Source organism: Ostrinia furnacalis, unplaced genomic scaffold, assembly GCF_004193835.3.
Source record: "Ostrinia furnacalis isolate ACB-3 unplaced genomic scaffold, ASM419383v2 OfSCF0067, whole genome shotgun sequence".
NCBI classification, from domain to species: domain Eukaryota; kingdom Metazoa; phylum Arthropoda; class Insecta; order Lepidoptera; family Crambidae; genus Ostrinia; species Ostrinia furnacalis.
In genome coordinates, this window is record NW_021130306.1 from 696,915 (window position 1) to 723,863 (window position 26,949).

A 26,949-nucleotide genomic window follows, 5' to 3' on the forward strand; every position below is an offset into this window, starting at 1 on the left:
AAATGTGTATATTTTATTAACAAGAAAGGCGTCTACATAAAGTAAAACATTCGCACGATTAGTAGTTAGTAAATGATTTCACGATTAATTCTATGACCAAGTCCTACTTAGGTGCATCAACGATGCTTAATGTTGGGCTTTTTGTCAAACTTAACCTTCACAATTTTAGAAGAATATTTTTAATTGTATCATGTGATATGGTCTATCTAAATATATCTATAGCTGACGTTGCAAACTTAAAATACCTATGCAAAAAGGACAAACTTAGATTATCCCTAAAACAATTTCGTTCCCATATAAATCTGCAGTATACAGCACTTATTCCGCTAACTAGCCGTCCTGCATGATTAATAACGGGCGAATCGCGCATTCTGGCAAAGTGATATTAAGTTGGCTTGTTAAAACTTTACCCCGAGCACTGCAGAATGAAGTTGTGTGAAGTTCGCTGCCACGTATCCGGTTATAGAATTACAGTGCGCCAGCGCGTCCCCATTCATCACACGGTTTGACGCGTCCGAATAGGTCCGGTTTTGAGCATTTTTAGATTGTTTCGGAATTGAAAACTTAGTGGGAATTTAGGGACGTTTAGGGACTATTTATCCTAATAATGAGGTGTTAAACCAAGGTGTGGTTACTCACATGCTACTCACTGCATGTTTTATGGAAAGATTTTCAGGATTTAAGACATATAGGTAGGTAATTGAGGTAGGTAAGGTAGGACTTTTTTCATCACCCTTACTTATTGGTTTGTGACCTGACCATCAAAATCTAGCTATGGGTTCAAAACACATACCAGTATGTCAGTGTAAATTGGGAGTGTGGTACGGAGGTAAAAAAACACATAATCTTTAAACAATATTTTTACTTTAAGTTTCCTTTACTACCTTGCTTATTATCCTTGCTATTTTTAATAAATTATTATGAACTGAAGGTTCGCGGAACAATAGGAGTTCCAAGAATGTACAGGGACTTTTAAAGCTTTCTTAATGAATAAATATTCATTTCCAATATTAAATATTTTGCTGAGAATGTTGTTGAGTAACATTATTAATGTTGAATTAATTTATTGTTAAATCTAATACTTATAATAAATCNGTATTTAACTTCAGTCACTCGTACGACTATGCTTTGAGTGTATGACGCACGGATGACGAAATGTAGGTAATAATAGTAATCCAATAATTACTTACCAACAACTTGCAGGTATCCTTTCCTAGACCGCATGGGGTCAGTGTTGACCTGACACATGTACCACCCCCGGTCTACTTCTTGCACGTTCTTGATGTGGAGGTACCACGACCGGTGGTCGTTGTACGACAGACTGATGCGAGGGTTCTGCGTGATGATGTTATGGTGGATGCTCAGGATTGTCTGCGTGTCTACGCGGACCCATGCCACCTGTGTAACAATGAAAATGAATGATTAGTTGCTGTTGTTCAAGGTGGCTAGAGAACCTTATGAAGATTGCTAGAAAGCAGGCGCAACCTTTATAAGATCCAAGCGGCCTATCTGGGAATCATCGGGGGAGCTTATGTTCAGCAGAGGACGTTCTGTGGCTGAAATGATTGATGATGGTAATAAATGCTGTTATTTCAGTCGATAATATGTGGTCGCGATCCTCATCAGTGAGGGACAGTGGAAGAAAAGAAGAAGAAATTATTTCGAAAACAGCATAAAAATTCTGCATTTTCAAATGTGTCTATTTTATTGACAAGAAAAGCGTCTACGTAAAACATTCGCACGATTAGTAAGTTAGTAAATGATTTACGATTAATTCTATGACCTAGGTGCATCAGTGATACTAATATTGTGGCGTTTTGTCAAACTTAACCTTCACAATTTTAGAAGAATATTTTTAATTTTATCATGTGATATGGTCTATCTAAATATATCTAAAGCTGACGTTGCAAACTTAATGTTTACCTATGCAAAAAGGACAAACTTAGATTATCCCTAAAACAATTTCGTTCCCATATAAATCTGCAGTATACAGCACTAATTCCGCTAACTAGCCGTCCTGCATGATTAATAACGGGCGAATCGCGCATTCTGGCAAAGTGATATTAAGTTGGCTTGTTAAAACTTTACCCCGAGCACTGCAGAATGAAGTTGTGTGAAGTTCGCTGCCACGTATCCGGTTATAGAATTACAGTGCGCCAGCGCGTCCCCATTCATCACACGGTTTGACGCGTCCGAATAGGTCCGGTTTTGAGCATTTTTAGATTGTTTCTGAATTGAAAATTTAGTGGGAATTTAGGGACGATTAGGGACTATTTATCCTAATAATGAGGTGTTAAACCAAGGTGTGGTTACTCACAAGACTGCATGTTTTATGGAAAGATTTTCAGGATTTAAAACATATAGGTAGGTAATTCAGGTAGGTAAGGTAGGACTTTTTTCATCACCCTTACTTATTGGTTTGTGACCTGACCATCAAAATCTGGCTATTGGTTCAAAACACATACGAGTATGTCAGTGTAAATTGCGAGTGTGGTACGGAGGTATATATATATACCTATACATACATATACATTATTATTAAAAAAACACATAATCTTTAAACAATATTTTTACTTTAAGTTTCCTTTACTACCTATTAATATCCTTGCTATTTTTAATAAATTATTATGAATTGAAGCTCCGCGGAACAATGGGAGTTCCAAGAATGTACAGGGACTTTTAAAGCTTTCTTGATTAATAAATATTAATTTCCAATATTAAATATTTTGCTGAGAATATTGTTGTATTAATTTATTGTTAAATGAATTACTAAAATGCTTGAAAATAAATAAATGGGTCCAAAATAACAACGTAACTAATTAAGGTTTTGGGTAACAACATTACTCTTAGATATTCGATTTGAAATGATAACAAAATTTCTTTTAGTTTTACCTACACACAAACTTTTATTTCAGCATAAACCACAAAACACATTACCTAAATATTACAGAAAAAGCGGGAAAAAGCGTAAATAAAGTGACACCTAATGTCAAAATAAAAAAATGTAAGTAGGGCACGGACATCTTGTTTTACAGCCTACTTAATAAAAAATAATTTAAACATTAGATAGTTTCTTTTTCTATCGTGTGGGTTTACAGTATCAGCCATGGTATCAGACTTTAATAGCCTCCAAAGACATACGTCTGACATTACTAGTAACAAATAAACAAAGTAAGTGAGTTCCTAATTATTTCTGCCACCACTGGTACCTACTGAACCTGCAGTTTCTAGTTTAGGTGAATTTGGAGCCACTCCTGGAATTAATTCTAAGTTTCACTTTAGGTTGCCAGCAGTAGTGCCAAGTTGATAATGATGAGACATCACTGTTGGCGAAGGAGTAATAGCGTCGTTAGATAGAGTCTAGTTAATTTTAAATTGATTTGACAATATTCTTTCAGCGGTTTCTTATTTTTTTCTTTTTCAATTTTGTTTTAAATTTCGTCGAAGTCTGAACATATGCGAGCAATGTTCTGTTTGCGAGCTAAGATATTTTACTTGTAAAATCTGTATTAATTATTTTCTGTAAGTTGGCATTTAAAGCACTTTTTCAAGTCCAAATATTTTTGTTCTTATTCAGGAATAGTTAATTATACTTAGAACTGGCTGTGTATTCTTGGTTGTGATCGTTAGATAGAATTAACTCTTAATAAATATTTGACGACCATAAACGATTATAACCACGCACACACAACTAGTTACTCTCTTCCATACACAAATTTCTTTAATCGGTAGGTACATCACCAATCCTAAACGTAGCAGTCAATGTAAACCATTTAAATCTCCCGTGTATCCTGCCGGCGGGGCATCTTCAAGACCCTGATTTGGTCGTATCGTACGTGACGCAGTTACCCGGAGATATTTCTCGTACCTTGCACCCTCGAAAATCCTTGTCGACGCTAGCGAGAGGTTGGTTCTTTAGTGGTGCCGCTTTATAAGAATTTGGTTTACTGCTCCGGCGTTCAAGGAAGCTGGCTCAAGGTAATTTTATTTTCTTTTCATAGCAAATTGGGAGTTTACGAAATTGTATAACATGCCTGATTTATTATAGTGTTTTAATATGGTATATCGCGTGATTTGTATGTAATTTTTAAATTCGCTAATTCAAAGACTACACATACAACCTTTTGTTTCTTAGGCCCGATTCGACCAAATTTTTATCCGAGAATAACACCTGGTATAACTGGCACATTGACAGTTTCAGTGGGAAATATTTAAAAACTGACGATTTATTCTGAGATTAATATTTACTCTTGTTTGGTCGAATCCACCCTTAGGAAATTGACTAAAGTATAATGACTATTTTCATTCAGAGATAATTATAATGTCACAAAAATTCGCATGATCAACTTTGTAAACCTATTCTAAAAAAATATTGTTTTTACATAATTGATGTATTGTTTCTGCAATTAACATCAATGTTTAGCAGCTTGTCCAAAGCAAGTGTCCACGAAGCAACCAATAAATTATAGAACAAGTTATTGAAGGTAAAAAGTTTTAAATAGTTTTCAAAATTAAGTTATCCAAAGCTTATTAAACGATATTACCTTATACCCACGCAAGTCTTCGACGACACAGGCAAGGAGCGCGTCACGGCCCACCGTCACCGTGACGTTCGGCACCGGCTCCACGAAACGAGGAAAAAGGGATTCTGGAACAAACAGGAAATATTAGGGACAATAATAACTAACGCGTGACTTTGATATGTCATACTATCATTGGTAACCTACGTAAAAGTAAAGACATCATGATATTATGGGACTAGCTTGTGCCCGCGGCTTCACCCGCGTGAAATTTGACTGTCAGTGAAGATCGTCATAAATTATAGCCTATATGTTATACTGGGTTACAAAGAATAATACTGTAAAGTTTTATCAAAGTCCGTTCAGTACTTTTTGCGTGAAAGAGTAACAAACATGTTAACATCTAGACATCCATACAAACTTTCGCATTTATAATATTAGTAAGATAAGACTATAGGCATACATTTTTGACTATGTATTTTTCAAGGCACTTAATACACATACTAATTATGGATTGCCCTACCACTACCTCAGGGCAACATACAGTACCTATTGTCTGATGCTGAAAAGATATGACGGAAGAATTCAGTCATCTTTTAAATCTTTATTCTCCCCGAAAACTAAACTGCACTGTTATTTCGAACCGAACTTTTGGATTAATAATGCGATGCCTTTTAAATTTGATTATAATTAATTTACTGAAATGGAGCCGTTTGTAAACATACCTAATTAATGCATGGCAGAAGGTACACACAGAAACGTAAGCACGCATCAACACGCTTCACAACATTAAGTAAATAGTATTATTATAGGGTATTATAGGGTATTGTGAAAAGCATTAAGTAAATAATGACCTGGAATATTTTACATACTAAATAAATATTTATTACATACTAATGTAAATTTAAAAGCTCACGGCATAATAATTGTATCTTTTCGCCGAAGCTTATGCAATAATGGCTTTAATAAAATTGCGAAATAATAGGATAAAGTTAAATTACTGAGAACAGACAGATCTCTGATTAATTCATTCAACTTACTTGCGATTAAAAATAGATTTATATTTGAAAGATATCTAACTTAGACATAAATAATATTTTTAACAATTAAAAGGTATCCCTTTGATATCTACTAATTTTATAGAGCACAACCTGTGTATGGTCTGCAACAAATAAAACTTAAAACCCAAACACACCATTAATTGCTTCATTTGACATGCTCTTTGGCTTCATTAGGCCGAAGCTATGTGGTATAAGAAACTCTTGGCCCCTAAAAACTTTTGTTCCAATGGGGAAAAAGCGTGTATAAAATCGAAAACCAACTTCGGGTCTTGCAACAATGTAGCTGGAAATACTTTCGTGTTTTTCCTCTAGTCGGTTGACAAAAGATTTGCGAGGATCTTTGTATTAGCCGACAAATATTGTGTTAGCATAAATTGGCTTAGCGAACTAGGCACGAGATTAAGGCCGTAATAGTTTGTTGGTTTTATTAGTGGAGATGTAGGGGAGCCTTAATGCATTCGCATGCCACCGAAGAATGTGTTTGGTACTTCTATTGCGATAGCTGCAATTAAAATCTCTTAAAAATTTTCATCTTGTCACCGTTTCGATTACTAACCTTGTAGATATCAGCGATAAAATAAACAAAGTTTTATATTAATTTCAGAGGAGATTGTGTCTTTAGAACGTTAAATTATGCTATTCTTAAAGGACCTTGGCATGTTTTAATATTTTTGCGTCATTGCAGCCCTTCAAGATAAAGTTAATACGACAAGTGCTAACAAGATATTGGGACCTCTGTCTCTGAAGTATGGAATGATGATTTCAATTTTCAATCTATTCTTTCAAGCTTGCAATGTGTACCTAAATGTTAAAATAAATATAGCCAAACTAAGGTCATCAATATAAGTATTTCCATCTGTTACCCTCATCAGACCCTATCAAGACCTGGTGAGACCAACTCTACTAAACTAGAGAGGAGGAGGATTCGAAAATCAGTTCCACTAAATGTCTGGAAAGTTGGCCGTTATTGATTTGTGGCGTCACCAATAAGTAGTTCTCATCCGATCGCTTCAAGGGTTGCGTAGTAATTTATTCATTTACCCGTCGCTCGCCATCGCTCCGAAGTCCGCCGGTCAATTCAGTTACCCGTATTTTGTAAGCTTATAGCGGGCACGTGATAGATTGACGTATTTTATTGTTTCATTCAATTTGCCGATGCTACAATGTATATTTGATTGCTATACCGAATTCTGGCAAAGGAAACAATGTTATTCTCTTCACCGTCGATTGCTTGCATTTGTTTATTTTAATTTCGTTTGGCCGATACATTTGAGTTGCAAACTGCGACTGTAAAATGATTTTACGGCTTTGTGTTGTTCGGAAAAGAACGAGCTGACTTTGATTCATTGTGTTTTATTTTAGCAGATTTTAAATGAAAATGTTTTTCTTTATGAAATGAAAATTTCAGTTTTAGACGGGCAGGTCACCAGTTAAAGGTTAAAAATAATTCTTTTTCAATTTTTATTTCATTCATCATCAATTAATTTCATAAACGTTAGTTCCAAATTAAATAAGCGTAAAAGTAAAAAAAGAATCACATAAGCCGAAAATGCCTGAAAATTCAAATTTAAATAACGCAATTTTGCATTAACTTGGAATTCACAAGCTTGCATTTTTATTTTACTGCTATTAAATTCAGTGAATCGGCACTGGTATAGTACTAACCGTCATTTTAATCAGTTAGCGCTTTTAAAATGTTTCCAGTTTGTAGCAGCAATTTCAGTTTTTTCCAGCAATCGGTTGCGAACTGAATTCAATGTAGGCACGGGTCGAGCAAATCGTTAAACTGGTCTGTTAACAACAAAGTTAATTTGCAACTACCGCTTTTAAAAACCTTTTTGCGTATGTATAAACAAACGGACTTATTTACGTATAGGTATTTGTTATTTGAAATTAAAATGACTTGCAGCATTTCACAGACCGTCGCGACGATGAATATGAAAATCACGGTACGTTCCACGTTTCAATTTTACATTTTTAGACGAAAGGACATTTGGAACTTTAGGTTTACATTGCTATTTGTTGCGGAAACACATTTTAGTTTTTGTGGTAAAATAAACATACAAGGTAAGTTACAAAGTAACGTGCCTAATAATAGTAATAATTTATCCATAACAAGGCAGGTATTTGACCACAATCACACCTGATGTTATGTGGGATGCAGTCTAGGATGGTACATTATAATATTCTGTTTGTCAAAATGACAGTATTTTAATTCGAAAGACTGAAATCCGCCGAAGCCTCGATCTGGCAAACAATAATAATTTTCCAGTGTATCAACCATATACAGCAGCTGACTTAAAATAACAGAATATTCGTCTCCATTTATTATTGAAAATAAGTAAATGATATACGACTGAAGATACACTCGCACCGAAACAAGGCGTCTGCCGGGATGCGGTATCACGTAAACGTCAATCCTAATGCGTTACACATGTCGATTTGAGCGATGCTCGGAAGCCTGCAACAATCTATTTGGGCTAAATAACCTGAGACACGGAAAAATATCCGTGAATGATTGATGAGTGAGCACGCGAATAGAACAAATCCATCGCGGCACCATCAATCTTGGCATGCGGCCCTGCCAGCGACGTATACGTCTCTAATGAAAGGAGAGCTTACCGAGCACATAAACAATCGGAAAATGTTGCCTCTAATATCCTGAAAGATAGATGGCGAACGATGTCTTCTTCATTTGGACTCTTTAAATCGGATAACGTGGTTAACGGAACACACCGCCGTCGCGAGCCGACAGTGACAAGGGTTGTATGACCGAGTCATAAATTTAACGGAATTAATGAAATTCACGTATTGCAAGTACTGTAATTAAGCAATTTGCATCTTTAATTGTCTTTGGCAGGCTGCCGGGTTTATAGAATAAACGTTTTGGTAGCCTCTATGCATTNCATGCATTACACGCCTGGCCTGGTGGTTTGCGTATAGGTACTAAACCACTAACATTTGTGGTTATCTATGGGTTTGGATTGCACAGTTGACCTTGACACATATTAATATGATGAGCTTTGTAACTGGAACTTTTTTTTACTGGAGATAATTTAGGCTGCACCATCCTACTTTAACATTGACAAACGTCAAAAATATGTCAAACTCCATACAAAAAACACCGGTTATCGTCATAGTTACGGTCAAAGTTAGGTGGTGCAACTCAGCCTTAATGTTCAATTACAAGGTATTAATAAACAAAAGAACGAATGAAGTTACATAGCAAATTATTAACAAATAGTGTTCATAGATATATGTGGCATCTCAATCCAGATACAGCTTGGTAGGCGTTAGTCCCATTAACTATGGAGGCTGTACTCTCGACACTCCAGTGCGCACGACACTCTAAATTGACCTCCTGATTGATAGGGATCGGTGACAACAATGCCCACAGTAACCATTCAATTTACGTCTAAAAGCAGTTAGATTGTTTAATCTCAACCGATACTAAATATAAATATGTAAAGTCTTAGGTGTGTTGGAAAGGTTAAGAAACATTAAAAATGTTATAGTAGAATACATTTAGTGATCTAAGAGGGATTCCTAATTACATAAGGCCGCAAATAAGTATATTGAAGTTTAGAGGGCTCTAAAATGTACCTCATTTTCACTGTATCTTTGAAATAAATTCTAAACCCTCTGTAAAAAAAAAAGATTAAAAATCCTAAATCCTACCGAAAACAGTTTCACTCACTTCATACATTTGAATCTTTCCGAGACTTTTCTTTTCGTTTAGCAGCTCACATATAAGATAATTTCATAAAGCTACGTAATTTATAAAGCTCCATTTGACACTAGAAACCATTACACCGTTTCAGATTTTACGGAACCCTTAACATACTAAATGGCACTAAATGTCCATTGAAGCGTAAACTACTCTAAATGGCTCTAAATCTATAATATAAAAATGAATCGCAAAATGTGTTGGTAAGCGCATAACTCAACAACGCCTGGACCAATTTTACCAATTCTTTTTTTTTAATGTTTGTTGAAGTCCAAGGATGGTTTTTACAACGAGAAAAGTTTGAATAATTTCCGGGTAAACCCTAAAAAACTCGAAACTTCACCCCTAAGGGTAAAACGGGGTCCACGCGTACGAAGTCGCGGGCGGCCGCTAGTATGTAATAAAAAGTACATGTTTAAGAGACAAAGTATAAACTAAACTAGGTCTCATCTCACCCCAGGGGCGTATCAGGCTGATTTGTGTGCGAGTTGTGTTAATAATTCTGTTACGCCGAGAAACTTGAGGTGCGAAATACTTAGAATATGATATTAGAGAGGCTTCAGGCGAGTAATTAAAATATTAAAAGGTGTTAGGCTCGTTCTATTTGGGGTCGTAAACAAGTCCTACATAAGTTAAACTAAGGCTGAGTGGCACCATCGTATTTTAACTGTAACAATAACATAACCGGTGCTTTTTGTATGGAGTATGACAGATTTTTGACGTTTGTCAAAGTTAAAGTAAGATGGTGCAACTCAGCCTAATATTGTTAAAGGTAGTTGCAGTACAATTTTGTATTAGAATAATATTGTGGGAAACAACATTCTGACTGCAGCATTGTACTCGTCCAGTACTTGAAATGACTTCGAGGCAATTTAATTAATTGGTTTGAAATATAAGGAAGGTAGCGATCACGATATTGAATACTCATGAACGTCACATCGTCTACAAATACAGAACAGTAATAACATATGAAATTGATATACATCCCATGTACATAACTACAGGTGAACAATAAATTAATCCTCAATTAAATTAATTACGATAAACATGCTTAATTGGTAACCAATTAATATTTGTATAGTCTTATTTTGTGGTATAGAGCCATCCAAATAATGTTTTATTTAATTGAATGTCATGCTATTAAAAAATCGAAATAATTTACCATTATTTTAGAATACTCATGAATTCAGTTTCCCAAAACACTAAAGCCTTTGGAAGTAGCTAGGAAACTAAACTTTTACACTGTTTTGTGCCTACAGAGAAAAAAGTAAAGCAACTTTTCCGCATGGCCCTAGTCTAGTCAATTTAGATGACGCATCAAGGCAGTAGTAACGTGTTAATAATGTAGCGGAGTTGACGAGCGAATGGGATTACCAGCCACTGAGAATATGATTAGGGGCGGGCTCATCAGCCCTAAGTGTTTACAGATGCACGCGACGCTCGCTCGCGCGGCCGTGTTTGCCTAATTGGCTACGCGCGACAAAAGTCCACTGCCCATTGCCCACTGCCCACTGCCCACTACCCACAGCCCAAATTAGATTACGAATCCACCCGCTCGGTCCTTCGCTACTCGCACTCACTTTACTTACCTCTTTCGCCCATAATTGACTTTACCCTAATTGAAAACGAGTCAAAGGCATCGCGATTTGGCCTTTTTGGTTTGAAAAGTATCTTTTTGTGGAAAAATATGGAACAATTTTGTTAGGTTATTTAACAAATAATGACAAAAGGACGAAACGTATAACTACTTTAATACATGTAAATTAATTACAGGTTATGACTTTGAACATATTTCGTACAATAAACAAAATGTTTTCTACAAGACGTCTAATGATACACATACAAGACGTTTAATGGCACATTTTGTGTAAGTTTTAAAACGGAACGTTTACGTAACGTAACACAGAAAAATCTATTTGTAGACACAGCCATCGAAATCACTCCATTTGCGAGCGAAAGCAGCGAATGTTTGTTGTAAATAAACTCCTTTTCCAGCGTTTACTCATTTAGGTCATGCCTAAGGCGGCCAACTTTATAATAAGTCAATGCGGGACACCCACCCCTATCCACAATAAGACTTATGATTTGTTGGAATTGTTAATGGTGTACCTACTTAAATTAGAAACAAAGAACACTACTACCGAATTAACATTTATTTTTAAAATCATATTTTTCACATGAGTGGAATTTTTTTAAATAGGTCTGGGTTTTGGTTCAGAATGTCCAAAAAGTTTTCACAGCTGCCCATATTGAATTTTATAATTGGCATTGCACGTAATGTTTCTACTTTTAGTGACGACTTTTCGGATGTCCATAATCTGTTCATTAAGGAAAAAACTCGTTCCTGGCAAACAGAGTAGGTACTGGACGATGGCTAGGCAAAAGTCATTTGTATTTTGATGTGGAACACTTTTATGCGAGCAAAACGATGGGAAACGAGGAATGCGGGACATACGGGACGCCTCGGACGATTTGCGGGACTATTTTATTAAATATTGCAATGCGGAATTGCAACTGTCATTACGGGACGGTCCCGCAGAATGCGGGACGGTTGGCCGCCTTAGTCATGCCAGCGCAGGATGCAGGCGCCAAATCTCAATTCGATAGAACGCGATTCAAAAATTGAATTATCAGCGTCGGCACGAAAATTGCTATCTAAAAATACCTAAAACCGATTGTGGTAAATTTGAGCTGGCGAGTCTCGTGTGGCTTAACGCTGCTCGGCGTGCCCATTCATGAGTATCGATTTTATGCAAAATGCAACAAGATTCACTTGAACATGCCGACTGTAGGTAGGTAACTGTCCAGCAATTACATCGGTATCGGTATCGAAGCTAGTAAATGGTGGGGAATGTTGTCCGGCGAGTTGAAATGCGACCTGCGAAATTGAGAGAATTGAAGTCGTGTATACATGTAACATTGTGTAATTGTGGAGCCCTATATACCCCTTTATAAGATGTTGATAAAACCAATTTAGCCGGGATCCGATAGTTCCGATACCCTGTTTATTATCAGTTGCGCCTCATTTTAGTTTCGTCGGTTCCATTGTGTAAACTGAATGAGCAAACAAGTAATGCAAATTTCGGTTAGTTAAGTAATTTGAAGTTTGCAGATCATGTTCTCTGTTTGGAATGGAGCGCGAACTGTGGCTACTGAAATAATTTGAAACCGGAGTGATAAATTGGTTAAGTGTATAATGTTCTAATTTATTTCGCCAGCGCAAAGTTGTTAGGTGAGTAGGCTCTTTCTGGGGTTATATTAAATTAATTAGGTGCCCTCGACGCCAATTAACATTGAATATTGGGGCAGCTGCTATTATTTAAGCAATTTAATTCTTTTGTGTATTCAAAATTCAAACTAGCTAAAGATTAAAATGCTATATTTATCGATATAATTACTTCCACACGCGTATTAGTTCCTCTAGTCTCACTTCAGTAATTAGAAGCGTTGAAGGCTCATTATGCTACAAGTTTCATAATTACGTAAGTGGTTCTTAGTGTTGTTTGATGAGCAATTTCAATGTTAGCTTTACGAGATGTTTGGCTATCCATAACTAGCAGGTTCCGTGTAAGTTATCTACATAACTTTACATAGCTACTTGTTACATTTATAAGATCAGTTAGCTCGAAATTTAAGCTTAATCAATAATCAAATTGATATAATAGAGAAAGCCAACATTTCAGCTTCAGTGTTTGATTTTCAGCGTAAAATGTAATGTATTACATTTTTTTATAATTAATTTATTAAATGTATCTTACGATACACAAAAAAGTTTTAATTCACGGTTTCGTTACCGTCCAAACGAACATACAAATAATAAACATGAGCACAAATTCCAGCTAATTATCACGATTGCATTTTAATGTGCAATTAAAATTAGCAGGCCCGAGTTAATTTAACTAATACAATTTGGGAAACGTCGAACATTTAACGCGTTCCATAATTACAAACGATAAACGAAACTGTAAAAGCTAAAGTTATAAATGTGATTACAAACAAACATAAGCTCGTAAATTGTCTGGGCGACTACGGCGTAGCACTGTAGCACTGTAGCGCCGTAGAATAGCTACGACAGAGTGTTGTCATAATTTTTATTATTATTAGCTACTTTATTGTGCACCGAAATTCCGTGGTTGGCCGCTTTTAGGGTTGACTTGAAAGACACTACTTTAACGAGGGAATACTTCAAATTTCACCTTGAAATATAAGGGTTTTCCGGTTAAAATAACGAGAAAATATGTTACAACATTTAGGAAAATTGCGTTATCTTCTTTGTCTCGTCTTGAATATCACCCGGCAATTTTGTCTTGATGTCTTGCTATTTTTGAGAGATATTGTTTGTAACTCGCAACATTAACCTAGGTGTTTTATGATTTTCCTTATCCAGTATGGCAAAGTCGTGATTAAATTCGGAAGCATTAAAAAGTGAAATGTGAAATATTTCAAGCAAATAAGATCAAATTGTCTTTATTTTTAGCACAGCGCCTCGTTATTATTTTCCTGTCGAAATTTTAAGTGACGGGACGGAGAGAATGAAATGAAACAATACAATATGTAACAGCAAATGTTGCGAAAGGAACGTATCGAGTCGGTATGAAGGTTATAAAAATACTTGGAGGACAGCTTGGGGTTATATTGCCGTTATAAATCAGTGTTGGCGATAGCGCGCGGTGGCGTCAGCGCCGACGCGTGTCGTGTCGCGTGCTGCGCCGTGCCACGCGGTGTCGCGCCGCGCTCGCGGCATAAATATATCGACACGACACACCTCACCACTACAATGTGTTCCGAACACACAATCATGGCTCTAATTGAGTCGTTGCTTCACGCTAATCTGCATTGTATCGGTATTTGTACGCGTACGCAAACTATTATGAATGAAAGTAAATATTATTAGCTTTAATTAGACACTCGTATGGATAGGAGTAATTGAATGAATTGAAAAGTAGATAGATAAGGGAAACAAACACAGTACATCTCCCAAAGATAGAATTCAGATGCGCTTTTGATATTAATATCTGTATATTAGTATCGGTTTGCTAAGTAGTAAGTTAAATTTTAATGATGAATGGCTTAACCACTTCTTTCGAAAGAATATAATGAAATATTCATCAGTGATTTTGGTACACTTTTTAAAGTGTTTCATTAAAGCGTACCTACATTCTTACGTAAAATGTATGTTAAAATTCTGAATTTTAAACAGTTAAGGATTTACCCTTTAAACTTAAANGAAATTTCAGCTTTCTAACTTTCTTAATTTAAGATTTATGAATTTTTGAAATAGTTTTTTTGCTCTGGTATAAAATCGGACTTTTTGAGATACGACAAAATCGCTTTCTGCCGTCGATATAGTCAAAGTAAACTCTTTGGCAATTTACGTATTTGGAATAGGTGCAAATCGTAATAGCTGTCATTGCTATGTTATGCATTTCTGATAAGTATGCTGAAATCTGTCTACTTTAAAATATTGACCAGAATTATTTTTGTATCAAATGATTAACTAAAGCCGCTGACACCAATATTTTAAGATAGAAAAGCCTACCGATCCGATTGATATTAAGTTCCATGTTTCAAAACTCGTTCTTTGATGTTAAAATGTCGTCAAGTTGTACGCGTGGATATTACGCCAACTTTACCAATTTAGCAAATCTTAAGGAACGTTCATAAATTAAATACTTTACAGACGTGGATTTTATATCCCTTATTTTATAAAAACCAGTCTGATACAAATATGTTTTTGAGATTTTATCAGACAGGTTTTGATTTACGACCTCAACTTCAAACTGAATGCACGTCGTTCCATGCAGCGCTATTGTAAGCTTGTAAAACTTTTAGAACCGAATACCAGTTGCAGGGGATGCAATGGCTCGCGCTTCACATCGCCAGATTGGAAACCCCTGGCCAGTTTGAAATACGCGCTCTGGATTCACTTACAGCGTTTGCTTCGTGACCGAACTCCATAGTCGCAGCTCAGCCGTAAATAAAATGTTATTGTGTCGCGGAAACCGCACATCCAAAAAGCGGGAGCGTCGCGTGAAATGCTACCGGTTTCGGCATAGACGTGGAGAAATATGGGCAGACGTGCGCTAGCGAGTTATGGCCGCCGCTCGTGCTGCGCCGAACTGCGGTGTTTTATTTTGGAAACGAAAACATGAGCAATAATGATCAGAGTACAGCATTTCGTGTGGAGCTGGTTCGTTCGTTTCAGCCGAAAGATGTCCACTGCTGGACAAAGGCTTCCCCTAAGGATTTCCACAAAGACCGGTCCTGCGCCGCTTGCATCCAGGTACTTCCTGCGACCTTCACCAGATCGTCGGTCCACCTAGTGGGAGTGGAGCTGGTGTCGGTAATCAATTAGGTACGAATATTAAGTATCTACCTATTACCAACACATCCAACGTCATGATCGATTGTTTATTGATTGAGTTGAATTTTGAGTTCCCATTCTATGTTTGCAAATTATCCGTGTCCTAGGAAACAGCAAAGCTATCTTTGTCATTCCGAGAAAAGTATGACTCGAAAAAAAAAAAAAAACAGAAACACATAGGTATCATATAGAAAATGAGAATTTTAAGAACTGAATTTACATTTCCAATGAAGCCATTGACCGTAACAAGAGCTATACCGTTTTTTTATTCCAAGATACAACACTTTTCTGTTATAATGATGGAAGTAAAACTGCAACGAAGTTGGGATTGCTCGAACTTCAACATTTCTTCAAGACAGAAAAGAACAAAAAATAACTAATTATGCAAATAAATAACATCTCTTGCTTCTTTTCCCTGAATTGTTTGGCTGAAATCCTAGTTTCAATACAGTTAAAATATTTCTTGACTTAATCTACATAGACATATTGCACATAAAACAATCCCGTAGAAATTGCCGGTGGCTTCCTCCGTGCATGTTATGAAAACATACTACGCCCGACCGATTTGAAAACATGCATAAGAAAAACTTTTCTTATTACAATAATATATTCGTATTTTTGTCTGGAATTCACATGCGACATTTGAATCTAACGAAGTCAAGGCTCTTGCATGAAACGGCTGTAAATATGTGATTTTAAAATAATAACTTATTCTTTGTTCGGCAAAGAGATTCTTTAGATGTTTTGAGTAAAATAAAATAACCACATACCTACCTAGTGTAGAGTCGACAGCAGATGCATTGTATATTATTGTTGTAAAATCACACCGTAAAGACTCAATAAGATACGAATAGGTATGTTGATTTTTGGACTATGTGATAGTTTTTACAAATAGATATATTTTAGAACGCAAATGAAAGTTTTAAGTTATATTTTCATGTCATTTATAACATTTTAGCTAAGATTAATAAAATTACATTAGTAGCTGATTTTTGATTCAATAGCATTTTTTTGAATTATCACGTCATCATTTGTATTTTTTTTTATTTAGTGTGAAAATACGAAACAGAATTTGGCACAAAGCAAAACTGGAGTATGAATGCAAAATGTGTTGATCTTATTTTAGTAGATGTGACAGTACACAGAAATGTGCGGTGAAAACTGAAATGTCGAGTGTGATTCGTTTACGTATTGCCAAACAAACAAAGTAGGTTTCCGAATAAATTAAATTGTAAAGTAAATACGATAGGAAAATGATTAAAAAATGTAACAATATTTATCATGAAGGTAAAGGAGTGACTACAGCGCGTTTTATCAACGAAATCATAATATATGTAAGTATAATAAAACTACATTGTATTCAATGAGCTCTAGAATAATTTAGCGTATGTCAAGTTTTCCGGTTATAGTCTTTAAACAACGCTAAACGTTAACTTGAATAAAAGTTTAATTTTTGTAATGTTTGCAGTAGTAATTGTACACTGAACGAAAAATAAAAGATTTGCAAATGCAAGTAGGTATCTCTTATTTTTCAGCCAGAACGAGGAAAAAGTATTCTCTAGTTTGCGGTTTGTAGCTGTGCAGTAAAAATAAGGGGAATTTATTTTTTCCCCTTCTGACAAATTGGATAAATTTTGTGTTTCTGGCTGTTTGTATTTTACTGCACTTGTACAAGTTATTCGTGTATTGGCTGAGTAATAATGTTCCGTTGTTGAACGCTCAGAGAAATTCAAGTTTCGACTTTACGACTTCTTAGTAGGATTTATGAAGTACCTAGATACGTACATACGCAGGTAAGATGTTTATGTGTAACTTGTTATCAACTAAACGAGGTTCTTGAACTAAAATTATTGGTAACAAAAGTTTATTGACCGAACTAACCTTTCGCGCAGAAAACAATTCAATTCAGATTCCGAAGTTAATTAAAGTACTGAAACAACAATGCTTAAGCTGTCATAGTTTCTAATTGAACCAAAGCAAGTACAATTTCAACTCTAAGAAATAAAATCTGTAGTTAAATACAGTTTTCGAGTGTTGTTGTGGAATCCCAAGAATGTTGCACTAAAAGCGATCTATTAAATTAAAATCAGAGCTGGAACACCGAAATGTACTAACGATGCCGGCTTCGTACGAACTCTCAAATATTTACAATGAAATCATGAAGCAGTGTTTTATTGTGGCAGCCAGGGCACGGCTCGCTAACTCTGAATGGCCGTTGAAGGAGAGCTGGTGTATCTGCATTTCGTGCATATTCTCGTAAATGCCAGTTGCCTTGCAGCTGACTCGGAGGCAACTAGCGTAAACTTTAAGTAAGAGAAAATTTGCTTTTAAATATTTTCTAGGCGAAACTACACAGCAAATAAGGAAGCTTTATGTACACTGAGATTTCTACTCAAAATAAATAACATATCAGCCGGTCTCGAGAGTTAATAAAAATTAGTTGGAAACTTCATACGTGCTCACTTTATGCCTGTCTAGATCGTTAAATAACTTCTGTGCGACATGCGGCACTTTTATTTAAATCTTCTCTTTTTACTTAGTCTTATCAAGTTCTTCTTGACTTTGTGACGTACAAACAGTATATACGGATACGGATAAACAACAGAAATATTTTATGTTAGCCCGTAAAAATATAAGTTTACTACTTTAATTTAATTCGAGAAGAAAAATAAAATAAAAATATAAACCTACAAAACTAACAAACAAGCTTCCCATATAAGCCGCTCTTAAATTATTCATATCTCCAAACTGCCGAAAAGTATTAAAAAATAAAACACAACTTCACTCTGCGTACTCTAAGCAGATTTACTCGTAATTTGTAAGGCAAATTCTTATGAATACTTCCTGCTGCACAGCTGTAATAAAATCTCGAGATTACCCTAAATTTATTCAACGTCTAGTGCAAATGGAATCGTAGTAGACAATTTGTTGTTTATTAAATCAATGGAGGTTGAATTTGAAATCAAAAGTAATCTGCTTGCGCGGAAGCGCGGAAGTAGATGGATGACAAGGAAAATACGGGAGAAAATTCAAAAGGAGCAAAGGTGGCGCGGGCGTAGAAAATTGCCTTCATTAGATAGAGGGACCCAGGGCGTTATTATGTGACACACGGAGCCGCGGCCCGCCGAGCTAGCCAATTACAACACAAACGGTATATTACCTAAAGTAATGAGAACGTTTTAATTACGTTTCCTGTGCTTATACAGCTTACAGTGTTTATTAATAGGCGTCAAATTTGTGCGGGTAACTTTACGTCGTGATTAGGCACTAATAGACACTTTGTTATGGTCTCGTAGTTTTGTATGATTTGTTCATTCGCACCTGTGCGACTTTGAAGATGAAATCTTTTTGTTTAAGTAGCGTGTACACTGGAGCGTCATTAAAATTCAAATTGTACGTTTACTTTTTTTTTAGTCATCTTGTGTTTTCGAATGACACAATTAGAAGAATAGTATTGATCTGTGGACGGACGATGGTTATTTATTTTGTGGTACAATTTTTTATGTATAAGAGTAGATTTAAGGATGTGTGGTGCTTACAACTCAATCTCTATCAGCAGATAAAAAGTTGTAAGTACTGGTGGAGTGTAAAACAGCTAATAAGAGTGTGTAACCATTTTATTTACAAGTTGTTCCTACGTTGTTTTGCTTTTGCCTAGATTTAGACATCACTGTCACATTCTGTTGAAAATAGGTCATATTTTAATTCAAACCCGGGGTAATTTTCATAATCGTCACTCTACCTAGAGGTAGAGCTGATTTCCTGGTTTTGGTGAACATAAAGTGCACTTTGAATGTAGAAGTTACAAATTCAGTTGCTTGCATTCCCACGATATTAACTGCGAGTGTACAATGGTTTTAGCGTAACATGCTACGAGTATTTCTGACTCTGAGATTGTTAAGGGCGAAAACATTACTCTTATACGTACTTTAAAGAGATTTATCTATTTAAGCAATCATTAAATTAGTTTGATCTGAGGCTATTTTCATTTTATTATTTATGCTATAGGTACTTTTTAAAGTGGTGTAAAGAAATTTAAGATTTTTATTTAGAAAACCTTACGCTTGTACTGGTAGAAGTCGTGGTACCTGGTAAACAACAATGTTGGCGAGGCTGTATTGCAAAATGTTCGCAAAATTGCTATAGCCTGCTATTCAAAATTCATACACCAACTGTAATTTCGAGGAAATTTATAATTTACAAACATATCATTAGGCCAATATAATAATTCTATAAATAAGTATTATTTATGATTAAAACGGTTTATAATGTAGATGAGAATAAGATGGTTAGACGAGACCGACATTGTAATATTGATGATATGCTGGTTTATTTCAAACTCCAATTTAAAATAAACACGAAAATAAAAAGAAACATAAAAATCATTTAGAACGATAGGGTTTATGGGCCTTGTATAGATGTTTGTTATAGAGTTTAGAGCAAATAAATATTCATTCGTCAAACTAAATTTGCAAACTGTTAAAATTCATTGGAAACGTTGCTGGAAACTTTTAATACTTTTTGACGACCTCCGAAATATTTCCGTGTAATCAAATTTGAATAGGGTGTTCGTTTTAACTGAATTTATAACGACAGTATGAGCCAAAGCACACGATGCGTTGCGGCGGCGGTGCGACGTCGCTGCGTGACTGCGTCACCTTAAAGCTTTGGTCTCGCGATCGCAACGCACAACGCTGCAATATGGGGTGACGAACACATCATTATGAAAAACGTCTAGAATGTTCTCTTGTTCCGTCCCAGTATGCGTCAGCGGTGAAGAGCAATTCGTCGCAGTTTGCGTCAGCCGCGTACGCAGCGTTGTGCATTGCGATCGCGAGACCGAAGCTTTACATAGTGGCGAGCACCGCAAATCTTTGCGGTGCGGTTGCCGCAACGCATCGTGTGCTTCGGCTCCTAAATGACAGCAATCAGTAAGTTCCGTAGGCGTCACGAGCGGACGAGTGTTTAAGTTCTGCCATTCCATAGATATTTTACGATATGTAGTAAGAACTGTAGACGAACTTTGTATATCATAGCTCGGGTCGGCTTGTTTATGGCAATCGGCGTCGCAATGAACCGGGACCAACTTCAGCGGCAGAGTTGAGTAACAAATTGCAGTGGAGCTGACAACTCGCAAATAATCATACAAGGTAAGTTCGAGCGTCGAAAGTTCTGACTCTGATGGCAATAAGCTTCCGATGGTCAATCAAGAGTAATTTCAAACGCTTTGTGTTGGAAAAGTGATTATTAATACAAAAAGTGGTACATTTTTGTTTGCGAAATGTGTCTCCTAGAAGTATTGATTGGATTCATGAGAGATTATGTGATACGTATGCTGAGAGAGACACAAATGACCATAAATGGAGCCACAGAAAAGAGCTTGTTTATGAGATATGTGACTGCAAACTGTGATAAAACTTTGCCAGCTTGAAAATACCAGTAATATCGATGCCAGAGTTTATTAATGTTTGCTGAGCTCTTCTTTTAAATCTGCAAGGCTGATTGCAACGGCTTAATATCATATGAATAAATAGTTACCTATATTCAGGAATATCAGACAATATCCATCGTTTCGTTAATTAATTGGCTGAATCGGCGCAAACGAGGTGGACGAAATGTTGACTATTTTTGGTGCAAATAATAAAATAAAGTCGCCGTAATTTTGTAAGGGAACGCTTTGATCATTGTTTACCGACCAAAATACACTTTCTTTCTAGATTTTAGTCGAATCCTTTTAATTAGGAGGTCGTTGTCATCACGCGGGTTTGGTCCTCCAGAATTCCTGCGGTACTCTCTCGCGACTTCAAACAAATTAGGTACGTAATTTGTTTACTTTGTGTTTTGTAACGGGCCTTTATATTTCGCTATTTTTGCCTTATATTTATGATAAAAGTGGTCAGGCCTTTGTCTTGTAGCTAATAATTTTGTGTGTAGTGATTTTCAAAGATCTGTGACGACCGTCTTATATTCTGGTTCTGTTTCAAGTACAAAGAGCAACAAAGTTCACTGAATCAAGTCCTGTAATGTTTCTTTCTTACATTTGTTTACTTTGAATAATTAAAATTATATTTTGTAGTTCTTAGCCAAGGGTTGGACAATCCAGAATGGAAAGTTTAGTCAGAATCCCACTCGCATTGAGTTCATGAATTGTTTGTGTAATTAAGTTAAATATAGACTCCGACAGTATTAACAGTAGTTAAATAACGTTTCGTATTACGTATGGAGGTTTCTTTAACTAACATGATTACAAACTCAAACCACCCCCTGAAAGTGATCATTATCCAATCGTATTTAATTAGTTCTTGAAACTAGGCCATCCATACTTAGCTAATATCTATACGTTTTATATAAGAACTTATAAGAACGACAATGCAACTCTTTCTGCCCCACAAAACCTCTCTAAGCTGGATTAGCCCCGCCGTTAGTGTCCACGTTGTCGCCGTATGTCGTCACATGAGCACAGATTGACGATTTTCGCCTTTGTGGTATTAGGCGGACCGCACAAATGGGAAAAAAATCGTGTGTTCCATTTAACGATTAATCGATCTTCCAACTTGCACTAAGTTCTAGGTATGATCACAATTCTGTAGTCAAAGAGAAAGAGATCCCAGATAGAGTCCAAAATTCTATAGAGATAGAGACAACTGTTCTATGGATGGTAGATTCCTAATTGTAGGTACAGGTAGATAAAGCGTTGACAAATTAAATCTTAGTTAAGGGTTTTGATCTAATAAAATTGTATCTGTATAACTTTGTGTTTCTGATAACAGATCTCACATTGAATGACCTCCTTATTGTGTAATCTGTGTGTCACAAAATTATTTTTTTACTACACAAGTGTGTATCAATGCGTGTAAGTCTTTCCATTCGCAAACGCTTTTAAGCCGGATTAGTCGCGTACTAGAGTCCAGTTGTCGCACTACGTTACTGATGGGTCACATGGATTGACGTCACCTTTGTGGTATAAAGTAGACCGCACAATTGCCACTTTTGTTTTGGGTTTTCCACCAAACCATTAATAGACCTACATTCTAAAAGAAATAATAATTATTGTAATTGTTTGTTATAGTTTAGGTTTATTTATGCTATTTTTTATCTGTTTTTTTTTCACTCAATGAACCGACCGTAACCTAGTGCTCCAAAGGTCAAGTACTGAAATCTACCGTCGTGGCATACTCACTAGGCCGTGACTATGCTAATTAGGACCTACTTAGCACATGATTTGTTTTTATTTAATTTTCTTTTTTTACTCTTTTTCTTATGTTAAATTGTGTGCCAAATAAAAAATATTTCTGTTCTATTCAATCATTATTTCAATTAACATTAAATAATTAAATAAAAACTGTCAACTGTCTAACTTCAAACTGAATAAGCATGAGGTATTACGAACTTTAAAATGTACTTAATTATCATTAAAACAAAAAACATGCAAACGGGCCTTCACTAGTCATTCAATAGAGTCCATTAAATGCAACTTACCGGAAAATTACTAAATGCAATGTCCGTACCAACTACCTATGAAACGTGCCTCCGTTCAAAGTTAGCCGTGTTTACCATGACAAGATCTCACGTTGATTCGACGCGTTTGATAAACTTTAATGCTGTTAGTCCGCCCACATGAGTCAATATCCAAATCCAGACAAATAGGTCAAGCCATCTGTGTTGCCACCTCTGATTTTTTTTACCCTGACGTTTGGTGAATTTACCCTAAATTAGGCTGTTTTATAATTTTTTTGCCGTATTTTTTTTTAATAAAAACAAATCAATTTACTTAATTACAACTTATTAAACTAGTATTTAACTACACGGTTTCCAAACATTCTTGGAATGCATCCATAGTAGTCATAGAAATGTAATTTGCAGTATTTTTCTTCTAAAAACACGTTTCACTGAAACATTTTTATATTTATTTTACCCTGACAAATACCCCAAATAATTTTCTACCCTTAAAAATACCCTAAATGTGTAAAAATACCCTAAATTTAGGGTAAAATACCCTAATGTGGGGACACTACAAGCCATGTCTTCGCTCCCGGCTATCAAGCTTAGCCCACGTCACGTTCAACACGCTCACATTTTCTTTGATCATACAAAACCAGATTAATGAACATACAAACGGACGCGGCAATTGGGTCTAATACTTTTTGTTATATTTTCATATATTTTTTAAAACAAAATCCTATTTTTATATTATGGCATTGTTTGAAATGTGCCTTTTCGCACTTGCCTTAAGAAAACACTCACTTTCAAATCGGTTAATTAAAAAAAAATACGAGTAAGATAGGGGGTCAGTTATAATTTTTTTTTTCAAACTACTCAATTCAAAAGACTCGTTAAAATGTTGTATTTTCGTAATTGACTCACCGTCCATAGAGTTCGAGGAAGATATTAACAGGCTGCGAGTTTCAGTCCAAAGTATTCGTATCAAAAAAGAGTTAGTGGAGCGCTTTGTTAGCTAAGTGAAACGTTTCTGTTAGGCAACTTCAAGGAAGAAAAAGAGGGCAAGAGAGTTGTCTTTTATTGGCTAACTTAGAAGTAAGATCAGTTATTGGAACAGTGGATGAATTTGATTTGACTACCGAGGCCTACGGAGAGTTATGATTTTTGATTTCTTGGGCACACTCTTGTTGTAGGTATCTTAAAGAATAATTTTGTTACTTATTAGTGGTCAGAAGAATTTGTAAGTCTTTCTTCAGCAGCAGTAAGTAGGTCATAAAAACCAAATTAATATTTTAAGAAATAATTACCCACTAGAATGTAACTTTAAATTAATAACATAAACTCCCCATTACTTTCATTCGAGTTGTTATTGTCAAGTATCTTGATTAAAAAAATATATATTCAAAAAATATTTTATGAACTTATTTTAAGCTAGGCTTTTATCGATAACTATTATAATGGGATGACATCCATAACCAGTTAATCATAACCAGTTACCAAGAGCTGGTGTGTAATCACCACGCGCCAATCAGAACTGCCCAAAACCAATTACATCAAAGACCTTTGTCCAGCAATAGGCTCTAATGGCCGCTGCTTCGCTTCAAAGCTGCGCTCCGAGCGTCCACAGTCCACGCTAGGTTTTTCATTTTCTTTGAGCATACCAAACTAGCCTAATGAACACGGAAACATAACGGCAATTTGCGTGCCGTACTATCGCGACACTCGCACAGATTCCACGGAATCCAATAATTCCCTTTTGAATATTCTATGGCTTATCCAGCAAAAAGCTAATCCGCTGAATAATGGGTTATAGATATCAGAGTTGGCGCAGGCACGTCGGAAAAATATGCCAATTGTTTGCCGGCGTATGAGCCCGCGGCATTAATAACGGCATTTAAATAATAAATTTCAGCTTTATTGATGTTTTAATTGCTTTCACAGCTCTTTACAGCCAACTAGCGAAGCGTCGAGTGAACAGTAATGATCCACTGAGGACTCGTTTTGAATTTCATTGTGCAAATAGCGACAAATTAATTCTATTAATGTTTTTAACTTCGCTCCATTGTAGTACTTGTAGTATCGATTTAAACTCCCCAAAACTTATATAACGAATAACTTCCCCTATAGTATCTGATCCAGTCACGGTTGTATTCATAAAGTAATAAATAATGTGTAGAGATTGATTGCTACGAGCGAAGCAAACTTCGTTAATAAATTACTCATGGGGCTTAAATTGTTTGAAGCTTCAAGATTATGTAAATTGATTGTGGATATTAAAAAAATATATTTCAAGATAGTGTACAACTTACATCAATATTTTAGGAGAAATTTCTTTTTAAATAAACCCAAAGGGAATTGAAACATATTCTAAAATTGTTTCATCATTGAATAAGTTACCGCGTTCATCACGATAACCTATTCATAAGTTATCATACATCAATCAAAGGCCAATCATTGACCTTTGTCCGGTACCGTCGATTACGAACTTAATCCCAACTAATATTATAAATGCGAAAGTAACTCTGTCTGTCTATCTGTCTGTCTGTCTGTCTGTCTGTCTGTCTGTCTGTCTGTCTGTCTGTCTGTCTGTCTGTTACGCTTTCCCGCTTAAACCTCGCAACCGATTTTGATGAAATTTGTCATAAAGATAGTTTGAGTCCCGGGAAAGAACATAGGATAGTTTTTATCCCGGTTTTTGAAACAGGGACGCGCGCGATAAAGTTTTTCTGTGACAGACAAAATTCCACGCGGGCGAAGCCGCGGGCGGAAAGCTAGTTTACTAATAAATGAATCGTGACGTCAATACTGTGCTATAATAGGTATGAATATTATGAAAACAAAGTAACTAAGAAATAAAACAAAAACAAGCGTATTAAATAATAGAATCCCAAACAATAGTTTCACGGTTAAACCGAATAACTGCGAATGCGGTGGCGAGGGCAGTCGCCGAGTGTTTACAAACTTGTGAGACATGTATCTCGCATCACGAACTTTGTGTTAAATAGATTCTAAACTTCTCAAGCGAGACACTAGAGAGGTACATTGCAAACGCATTAGCTCGGGATTTATTGAGATGCATCTTTGTTTACGCTTTCACGACGAGAACCAATGCAAACTCATACAAATGGATCATAAGCTCCGTTAGCAGCACAGAAAATAAAAAGCGAAACGCTCAAACTTTCACAAAAGCTACGCAAACATTGTTGCAAAACAATTAACTTCTGCAAAGTAATGCGCAATACTTAAGGTTCCATGTTTATTTCCATAACTTACCATCGGACGACGTGACGGCACATCTTATGATAAGTAGCAAAACAAACGCCGTCGTCGATCGCGACACCAATCTTCGACCGTTCATGGTTTTATAATTACTTTAATCCAGGGACATCGTAATTAACTTTTTCTAGTGTTAGAATTGTGTTGTCATGGCTGTCGGTGGGGCAACGATGTGGGTTCATTCATCCGCCGGGGTAGGAATAAGTGTCATTAAATATTCATCGGTGAGTCGTGAGTTGAGTTGTTTGTCGAGATCGTTTCGAGCGAGCGCGGCGAGCGAAGCGTGGAGCGAGATGCGACTCGCGTGCTCGGAGCGCGTCCGCTGTGTACTGGCGCCGAGCGGGCCGCTTTGTCTAGCAGCGGGCCCGACGCGGCGCTTGCGTAGCCCCGCCTCGCTGGATGAAAGGACGGAACATTACCAGTATTTGTAACAGTTTGCGTCAAATTGATATAAATGGAGACGGTTTTAATAAAGTGTAATTGACTTTTGCCGACTTTGCGTCGCATTAATTTCGACCACGTTAAGACGCCTCGGGCAGGTGCCGCGTTAAATACCACCGG

The 26,949-nt window shown here is 36.2% G+C and overlaps 1 protein-coding gene across 2 annotated transcripts in view; it reads right to left on the reverse strand.

The window, feature by feature from the left end:
* Positions 1-26,723, reverse strand: part of LOC114364258 (lachesin) — a 42,463-nt gene extending 15,740 nt beyond the window's left edge. For both annotated transcript variants that reach the window (XM_028320459.1, XM_028320390.1), the window contains exons 1-2: positions 26,386-26,723; positions 4,545-4,648 (exon numbers count right to left, since the gene is read on the reverse strand). In XM_028320459.1, the coding sequence (XP_028176260.1) occupies positions 4,545-4,648; positions 26,386-26,470 (189 nt within the window). In that variant the 5' untranslated portion in view covers positions 26,471-26,723. The remainder of the gene's footprint in view (positions 1-4,544; positions 4,649-26,385) is intronic.
* Between the last annotated feature and the right edge of the window lie 226 nt (positions 26,724-26,949).